The sequence below is a fragment of the Myotis davidii genome, unplaced genomic scaffold (genome assembly GCF_000327345.1).
Source record: "Myotis davidii unplaced genomic scaffold, ASM32734v1 scaffold68, whole genome shotgun sequence".
Classification (NCBI taxonomy): domain Eukaryota; kingdom Metazoa; phylum Chordata; class Mammalia; order Chiroptera; family Vespertilionidae; genus Myotis; species Myotis davidii.
The window spans coordinates 1566159-1576258 of record NW_006300376.1 but is presented as its reverse complement, the minus strand read 5'-3'; the positions used below and the strand labels follow the sequence as shown (position 1 = coordinate 1576258).

At 38.0% G+C, this 10100-nt stretch overlaps 1 protein-coding gene across 1 annotated transcript in view; it reads right to left on the bottom strand.

The window, feature by feature from the left end:
* SEC63 (SEC63 homolog, protein translocation regulator) overlaps window positions 1-10100 on the bottom strand; it is a 53547-nt gene that overhangs the window by 31594 nt on the left and 11853 nt on the right. The window contains exons 5-8 of the mRNA XM_006777247.2: window positions 9369-9430; window positions 8757-8815; window positions 3082-3132; window positions 1874-1982 (exon numbers count right to left, since the gene is read on the bottom strand). Of these exons, the coding sequence (XP_006777310.1) occupies window positions 1874-1982; window positions 3082-3132; window positions 8757-8815; window positions 9369-9430 (281 nt within the window). The remainder of the gene's footprint in view (window positions 1-1873; window positions 1983-3081; window positions 3133-8756; window positions 8816-9368; window positions 9431-10100) is intronic.

Here is a 10100-nt window from a genome sequence, read left to right as displayed (position 1 = left end):
CCCCTGACCTGGAGTTTCTACTTCCTAGCTAAATGACCTAGATCAGTGGTCGGCAAACTGCGACTCGCGAGCCACATGCGGCACTTTGGCCCCTCGAGTGTGGCTCTTCCTAAGCCTTAGGAGTACCCTAATTAAGTTAATAACAATGTACCTACCTATATAGTTTAAGTTTAAAAAATTTGGCTCTCAAAAGAAATTTCAATCGTTGTACTATTGATATTTGGCTCTGTTGACTAATGAGTTTGCTGACCACTGACCTAGATAATAGTCTTCACCTCTATGGACCCTAGTTTCTTCACATGAGCCTGACACACAATAAACACAGTAATATGTGAACTATTACCCTTACTACCTCCAAATGTTTCCATGAAATTGTTCCTAAGATGGCCATATAAATGGTGCCAATGATAAAGTAACAAAAGATATATAACCAAACCCACCAGCTAAATAATGCTTTTTTAACAGACTAATTGTATAAGTCTAAATACCACCCTCAGAAATGAAACAGAAAAAAGATTACTGATGCAAAAAAAAATTAAAACAGATAAAAACATGAAACATCGACATAAGGAAATAGTTCTATATTAATCTTTCAAGCCAGCATAAGGAAGAGTGGCATGTGTGCATAAGGGAGAGTAATGTTCACTTGCTCCTCAGAAATAAAAGATATGCTCATTCCTCAGGAATATAATCACACAGTCACATGATCCTGAGGAGTCTCTTTCTGATTATCAAGAAAGACAGTAAAATGGCAAATCCAAAATACAGAAAAGTCCACTTAAGTTTTGAAACAAAAAAATGCATTTTCCAGTGAGGCACAATTTAAAACTTTTATCTTTCCTTTTTAAGGAGGGGAAGCGGGATGTCTATGATTTCTGCATAGCAGTGATTGTGAAAGACAATACTATATTACAGGGATAAAATTTACAATATTAGCTTTATGAGCTCACGGAAAGTATTTAGGATGGTATCTTTTTTTTAAGAAACTAGAGGCCCGGTGCACAAAATTCATGCGGGGAGGTTGGGGGGGGGTGCCCACGATCCCTCAGCCCAGCCTGCGCCCTCTCCCAGTCCCAGAGTGGTCCTAAGCTGCCAGTTGGATATCCTTAAGTGCTGCCATGGAGGCGGGAGAGGCTCCCGCCACCACCACTGCACTCACTAGCCATGAGACCAGCTTCTGGCTGAGCGGAACTCCCCTTGTGGGATTGCACTGACCACCAGAGGGCAGCTCCTGCGTTGAGTGTCTACCCCCTGGTGGTCAGTGCACAACACAGCAACCTGTCGTTCTACTGTTCAGTCGATTTGCATATTAATCTTTTATTATATAGGATTTTAAAGTAAGACTCTGAGAATGAAATATCCTGACAGTTTTCTTTCAACACACCCAAGACCTCTACTTATTTTATTACAATTAATACAGGATAATGTACTGGTTTATGGCTCAGGAACCAAACTGCCTGGGTTTGATGCTGGCTCTGTCACCTACTATGCATCCTTGAGTTCAGTTTTCTCATCTATAAAATGTGCTTACAAACAGCACACACTAACAGGGGCGTAGCAAATACTAAATGAGTTAATGCACGCCTGGCACATAACTAATACTCAAAAAATGTTAGCTGGTATTATAAAATTAGTCCACATGAAGCTTAAACATAAAATTTCTGAGAAAAAAATACATATATAGCTGAGTAGGTGGAAATAATAGCAATAGATCAAGAAATGTGGTAAGGGTGTTAGCATTTTCCTCCAGTTTTAGGTACATGAATTAAATATCTATAAACATAAAATGGAATTTCTCTATTTGAATGTATACCAATTCCACATAAGTGACTCAGAAAATAATCTATTGTCATGGTTACTTAAATTTACTTACGTTTCATATCCATATTTCGAGTTTTATAAACAAAATATGTATAAATCTGTGTGGTGCGTATTAGAATCTGGTCTCCACTATAGCGTATTGAGCGATACCACCAAGACCCCTTAAACACAAATAAAATTAAATAAATAAAGCATAAAAACTATAATAAATGCTAGTTTAATAAGAAATATGTTTGTGGTCAAATTTTCTAAATGCTCATAAACCAATAAAAATTCCTCAGCTTTAGAACAAATACCTTCAACACATATTTTAAATTATTTATTTTGCAAATATGTATACTGCCTGATGACTACCTAACTGTAATTATACAATTAAGACATTTAAGTTTCAACGAGAAATTGTTTGAAGACAAAATAGAAATGAACCAACCCACTACTATAAGCAACAAACTGGTTCCTGATACATAATATATCTTTAATAAATATTTAATAAATAAATAAAGAAGCAATTTTACTATTTTAATTCACATTATTCCATACAATTGGATCCTCACACAAAAATCCTATGAAGAAGGCACACAGGTTAATTATTAGCCTCACATAGAACTCAAAAACTGTAAGAGCAAAAAGAACACCACCAGTCATAAAAGTAATAAACAGTAAAATCATAAACTTTATGGTATCTACATATTGAGGTACCATGTAGCTGTTTTAAAAATGAGATCACTCTAAATGCCATGGCCCTTATAATTAAAGCAAAAAAGTCAGAACCATACATGTATTTTGTAATGTGTGTATAGAAAAATACAGGCTGGGGCAAAAGTAGGTTTAAGATGTTTGTATGGAAAATAATACAATTAATAAATAATAAAACAAGAATAAATTCTGTTTCATGTACTGTAAACCTACTTTTGCCTGAAACTGTATTTAAAAGGGAAATCACCAAACTTAAGCAGTGATTATCTCTAACAGAGATGTGGAGGGAGGTAGTGAAGGAAGACTCATTTTAAACTCTAAATACAACTGTAGTATTATCAGTTGTGTCTAACTTTTGAATTGGGAGGAAATATACTTTAGCATACTCAAGTGATATCACCTTTAGAAGACCTTTAAAATATAGTTGAATATAATAAGATTCTTAAAATTCAAGGATCAATGGATTATATTCTAATACAAATTACAATCTAACAAGGAGACTCCAAAGCATACCAACAATTCCCTTTCCAAAAATATGTTCAAAAAAAAAGAGCTAGAACTTACCACAACAACTGGAAGGATGACCATGAATGCCAATCCATATACAAGTAAAACCTAGAATTAAAGAGAAAAAAATTATGGTCTTCATCAGGCAAATTATAACAATATCCATGAACACTTATTTTGAGGCTTACATGGAGGAGGTACTATTAAAAGCACTCCTCATGTATTATTTTGTTTAATTCTTATTTTCAAATCCTCTGAGGAAGGTACCATTATTATTTTCCTTTTGAAGATAACCTGCAGCATATATATGTTTCATAGCTTGTCCTAGGTCACACAGCTAGTAAGTAGGTGAGAACCAGGTTGGCATTCCATGTACAGAAACTATGTTCTTTGCCACTACTAATAAATTACCTTTTCATTTGCTCTATAGATAACACCAGCAAAACAGAAATTACATTTCCCTTCCAGTCAAGTACTTATATAGCCACACCTTGGCAAGTGGTTAATGCCTTGGAAATAAATAATAATAGAACCCTGTTTGGTTCCTTTGTCTAAATATTGAGGAGTAACTTCATAATGTTCTGTTTGAAGTTTATTGGTCTCAGATTTTTCTCCCACTGCTTGATTCCTAATCTGGTAGCTAACTATGTTTCTCTTCTTTAGTATTCCCAGAATAAGCCTAGGCATGATAAGCACACTTACATACAGCAACTATATACCACTGAAGAAAACAAATGTTAATCTGCCTTAAAATAACATTATAAATAGCCATTTCAAAACAAATTACAGACTATATGGATTTTGGTTTTTATTACTTCAAAGATAGCTCCTAGATCATTATTTTCAAGAAAGCAGGGAATCATCTATTCCTAAACAATAGGAATTCCTGACATTTTAGAGTTCAGCATCTATATGATTGAAGTCTGTATCCTACTGCCTCCTGAAGTACCATACAGAATATATAACACTAATTTAGCATATATTATAATTAATTTAGCCTGGGTAAATGTGAAATGAGGGGTAATTTAACATTTGAGTACAACTTAGGATAAATACAGATACCATAAAAAAGAGTAGTTCCAGGACTTCCAGTCAAGACAGCAGCATAGATAAATGCAGTATTTGAATCCTCCAACTCAACTACAGAACCATCATTCAGAGCCACCTAAAATCTAGCTGAATTTAAGACCTAAAAATAGGGATTTAAAGAAGCTACATAGAGACTGGTCAGAGGGGCAGAGACTTGGAATGGGCTAGTCCAGGGGTGGGCAAACTTTTTGACTCGAGGGCCACAATGGGTTCTTAAACTGGACCGGAGGGCTGGAACAAAAGCATGGATGGAGTGTTTATGTGAACTAATATAAATTCAAAGTAAAGATCATTACATAAAAGGGTACGGTTTGTTTTTTTTTAGTTTTGTTCATTTCAAACGGGCCGGATCCAGCCCGCGGGCCGTAGTTTGCCCACGGCTGGGCTAGTCCCACATCGACATGTGCTAGATAAAAGTCAGGAGGAGTATCTCAGTCATGGTGGTCCCCCTGAAGAGCAACGAATCCCAGCCCCATACCAGGCCCCCCCAGCCCAGTGTTCCAGTGCCAGGAGGAGAAGTCCCCATAACTCCTGGCTGTAAAAACCAGTGGGGACTGTAGCTGAGTGATAATGAGGGCTGCTGGAATCCCATGCAGTTCCTCTTAAAGGGCCTGCACATGGATTTATTCGCACTCACTCCCTCTGAGCTCCAGCACTGGGACAGCAGCTCAAAAGGCACCAGGTTCATACAGGGAGGAACTGAATTATCTGGCATCAGAGCAAAAGCTGGAGGAGCAGACAAATGTGCTGGCAAAAGCCATTGTTCTTTTTCTGAGACCCCCTCCAACCTCAAAGAGCCAGCAAGTGGGTGTCATATCTCCATCAACCTGGCTCACATTGTTCACCACACTCTGGTGATTGCCTGAGACCCCATCAGCCCAACTTGAGGGCCCACCCAAGCCGTTTCCAGTGGTTTTTCCATACAAACTGCCTTTCTTGGCACCTGCTACAGACTTTCCTAAAATCTCTCAAACAAGCAGCATCTGGTCTTGGCACGTCCTGTACCTTTCGCTAAGTGGGCCCAGCCCCAGTACTAGTGGCAGCCAGCCTTAGTTTGCAGCCTGGCCTCTCCTGGGCACTTCCAAACCCAGCACAAGTAGGAGCCATCTGCAGATTGCTCCAAAGCTCATGCCAGGTGGTCCCAGACAGGGCAAAGGCAGTGGATGACCTTGCACCTCCTGGGAGTCCCCAGGGCCAGTGCACCTGGTGGATAGCTTTAGACCATGCCAGATTACAATCCTACCACCTTCACTAGCAAGAAACTCTTTGGGCTAACTTGGTGAGCACAAGAGCCCCACTGAAGTTCTATAAGGTTGGCTCCTGAATAACAGCTACTCTGCTGTAGTCACAGCAGGTCCTCACAGCCAATTGGCCTGGGGGTCAATCCCTTCCAGTGAAGCTAACAGAAAAATTAAGGCTCAACTACAATAGGACAGTGCACACAGTCCACACAGGGGCGCACCTAGAGTTCCCAGCTGGGATAACTGGGGAGGCTGTGCCTCTGTGCCCTACAGAACACCTACTACACAAGGCCACTCTTCTAAGTCCAGGAGACATAGCAGCTCTACCTAATACCTAGAAACAAACTTAGGGAAGCAGCCAAAATGTGGAGACAAAGAAACAGGTCCCAAATAAAAGAACAGCAGAAATTTTCAGAAAAAGAGCTAAATGAGCCCTGGCCAGTGGGGCTCAGTTGGTTAGGTTGGGGTGTCATCCTGTACACCAGAGGTGACTGGTTTGATTCTTGGTCAGAGCACATACTTGGATTGTACATTTGATCCCTGGTCAGGGCGTGTGTTAGAGGCAACCAATCTATGTGACTCTCTCACAATAATGTTTCTTTCTCTCCCTCCCCGTTACCCTCTTAAAAAAAAAAAAAAAAAGAACTAAATGAAATGGAAGCAAGCAAGCAAACTACCATAGAGTTCAAAACAATGGTTATAAGGATGCTCAAGGAACTTAGTGAGAATTTCAACAGCATGAAAAAGGACATAGAAATAATAAAAAGGAACCAATCAGAAATGAAAAATATACTAACTGAAATGAAGAATAATTTACAGGGAATTAAAAGTAGATTTGATGAAGCCAAGAATCAAATCAGTGATTTGGAACATAAGGAAGCCAAATTACGCAATCAGAAAAGAAATCCAAAAAAAGGTAGTATAAGGAGTTTCTGAGACAACTTCAAGTGTACCAACATATGCATCATGGGGTCACTGGAAGAAGAGAAGAAATTGAAAACTTCTTCGAAAAAAAATAATGAAGAAAACTTCCCTAACTTGGTGAAGGGACTAGACATACAAGTCTAGGAAGTGCAGAGAGTCCCAAACAAGGTGAACCCAAAGAGACCCATACCAAGACACATCATAAATAAATGCAAAAGATTAAAAACAAAAGAGCCAACCTTTACCTGGCTTCCAAACAGTCATGCTCTTTGTCTAATAGATTTCTGTTGTTATGATGAGATTTCCTTAAAGAGCTCCCCCATCCCCAATAAAAGGGCCCATGCATTGAGGTGAAGAAACTAGTGGGCTGGTGCATGAATTCGTGCACATTGAAAGGAAATTAATTAGAAGGAATATTTTAATATCGCTGTTTGCCCTTTTTCTATAATAGAAGTGTCAACCAAATTCACAATTGACAATGACTGATTAAAACACACGCATGTGATTGGTGCCAGCAAGAGTTTTGAATGTACTGCACATGTGCGAGTCAATTTAGCCTTTTATATATATATGGAATATAGAATAAACTTGCTTAATTAGACCTGCTTTCTCATTTAGCTAAACTTTTTCCAGCCCAGTGAAGCACCCCAACTTCTCTTTCAGGTAATTGTCAGCAACACAGCAATAAATATCAACACAAAGCAGATTATTATTGTAGATCATGCAAGGAGAACAAAGGAAAAAATATTTAACTGCAGCAGTGTTTGACTATATTCTGCACAGTGAGAAAATCTGAAGTCATTTTCAAGTTCCACCATTTCTTCCTTCTTTTCAGTTGGGTTAAGTTTCTAAGCTTTCTAAATCTTGTTTGCTGGCCAATGGGAAAAAAAATAGAATTCCAACAAGTCTCCTATCTACCTACTCCAGGACTTCTGTGAGGATCAAATGAGATGAGGCATGGGAAAACACTTCACAGACATTTGGTTAAAGTGTAAAATGTTTCCACCTGGCTATAAAGCAAGTCATATTCCTGGGCTGAAAAAACTCCAAGGAGGCTAGTCACTAGGGAGAGGAAGCCGGGCATTGCTACATGACATCATTACCCGGCGCCCACAGCCACCGTTTTAGGGCTGGGCTGGGCTGTGGGCTGAATTTTGCACCATGGGGTCTCGGCAGTGTTAGCTGCAATTTGATGGGGTGTCGCTCCAGCGGGGTGGCAGGGCCTGTGTTCCACTTGGGGGAGCCAAGTGTAGCTTTGTGGGTGCCAGGTCCCTGGTGCCATTTCTTTGTAAATGGCCAATGTGCATCACAGCAGTTCCTGCGATGAGCTTCTGCCCCCTGGTGGTAAGTGTGTATCATAGCAACTGGTCAGAGGGACACTTAGCATATTAGCCTTTTACATATATAGATGTTAAAGGGTCTTCTTTAAGAAAAGGGGATATAAAAATATGAACAATAAAATGGCAGTAAATGCATACCTATCAACAACTGAATATAAAAACCAAAATAAACGAACAAGCAGAATAGAAACAGATTCATAGATGCGGAGAATATTTTTACAGCTGCCAGATAGGAAGAGGTTGAAGGGGTGGGTGAAAAAGGTAAAGGGATTAAGAAGTACAAATTGGTTGTTACAGAATAGTCATGGGGATGTAAAGTACATCATAGGGCAGTGATGGCGAACCTTTTGAGCTCGGCGTGTCAGCATTTTGAAAAGCCCTAACTTAACTCTGGTGCCGTGTCACATATAGAAATTTTTGATATTTGCAACCACAGTAAAACAAAGACTTATATTTTTGATATTTATTTTATATATTTAAATGCCATTTAACAAAGAAAAATCAGCCCAAAAAATGAGTTCGCGTGTCATTTTTTTTTGGTCGATGTTACTCTCTCATCGATGTTACTAACTCTCTATCTCTCTCCTTTCCTCTCTGTGAAAACTCAATAAAATATATTTTTTTAAAAAAAAAAAAAAGAAAGAAAAATCAACCAAAAAAATGAGTTCGAATGTCACCTCTGACATGCGTGTCATAGGTTCGCCATCACTAGCATTGGGAATATAGTCAATAGTATCCTAATAATTATGAACGGTGTCAGATGGGTATGAGATTTACCGGGATCAGGTCTAAGTTATATGTCTAATCATTGGGTGTACACCTGAAACTAATATAATATTGTACGTGAACTGAATTGGAAAATAAAAATTAATGACAAATAAAATTTAAAAAGCAGTAGTCCCCCAAACCAAGGGTATGACCTGATCTGAAACTGACTCCAAAAGAAAATCACATCTTTAAGACTACAGTTAGAACACACTGCCCCAAACCAGCAACCTAATCATAGGAAACAATTCTTTTCTCCATCACATAAAAAGTTTCACAATACACAGTTAAATTAAAAATAGCATACCAATATTTTCATTGTAATAGCTCTCTTTATGTCAAACATATTATAATGTGATATAAATAGACTCACCAAAATTGAATTTTTCTGGTCAACTATCCAAGCTGGCAGGGCTATTCCGAAGCTTGTGGCTAAAATAGAAAGAACATTTCTATACTTCCAGAATTTATATCCCAAAATTCTGCCTCTCATCCCTACCCCTAACCCCCCCAAAAAAAACAACTGAAAAAAATCATGTGGTTACTACATGTGTTCTCATTACACAAATTAATGGAAATAGTCTATATCTGAAACTAAATCTTTCCAGAAGGAAAAAAAAATCAAAGTACATAAATTCCTTCTTATAAAAAAAAATCTAAATCCTTTTATATTTCCTGAGTTTATGTAAACACTGTATGTGAGAAAATATTTAAAGTCAGCAAAAAAAACATTTTTGTCATTCAATTTTTATGAACTACTAATTGAAAATGTGAATAACAGTGACTACTCTTCTCATCAAATCAATCTAAGTTTTATCTCCTAAACTATTCTCTAGAAAAAAAATAGTTAAAAATTAATTAAAAGGAACTCAATTGACACATCTGTTTAACTCCCTGTGGCTGTTAAAATATTCCTTTCTATCTAATTAATATTTTAATAATATATATCATATCCCCAGTGTTTTGTAATAATCATTTATCCCACCTTGAGGTCCATCTGGATTTCCAAACTCTTCCCAATTTTTCCGGGACTCTTCATCAGTTAAACTAGCATCAAAAGAACAAAGTTTAATAGTTAGAAAGCCCCACCTGAAAAAAAGTACTCATATATACAAATTCCATTAACCAACCAACTCATTTTTTAAAGATATTAATTTCAGAGAATCAAGGAAAGCCTCTTTGAAATTGGAAAAATAGGGAAGCTAGAAATTCTGGATTAACAGAAAATGTCAACTATTGAGCCTTGATACAAATTCCTGGTTGCCCCATGGGTCTTCAAATTTAGCTACTTTAAGCCAGGAGTGAAACTTTAAAAGCTAACACATTTTCTGAGAGAAGGCAGGAGGACTATTGGTGCCTTTTTTTTGTTCTGTTATGCTCATACATTTCCAAAATTTCTTCAATAAGCATGCTCACACTTCAATAATAATATAACCTATTTTCTAAATACAAAATCTACACTAATAAAATAGAAAAATGGTAATTGGCGTACGACGCTACCCTTTTCATTGGCTAATCAGGGCTATATGCAAATTAACTGCCAACTAAGATTGGCAGTTAACTGCCAACAAGATGGCGGTTAATTTGCATATGTAGGCACAATGCAGGGAGGCGAAAGGGAAAGCAGGAAGAAGTCCCCTGCCACTGACAGTGATCAGAAACCCAGGAGGGAGCTAAGAGCTAGGGGGTAGGGCAAAGGTGGCCCCAGGTGCCTTTC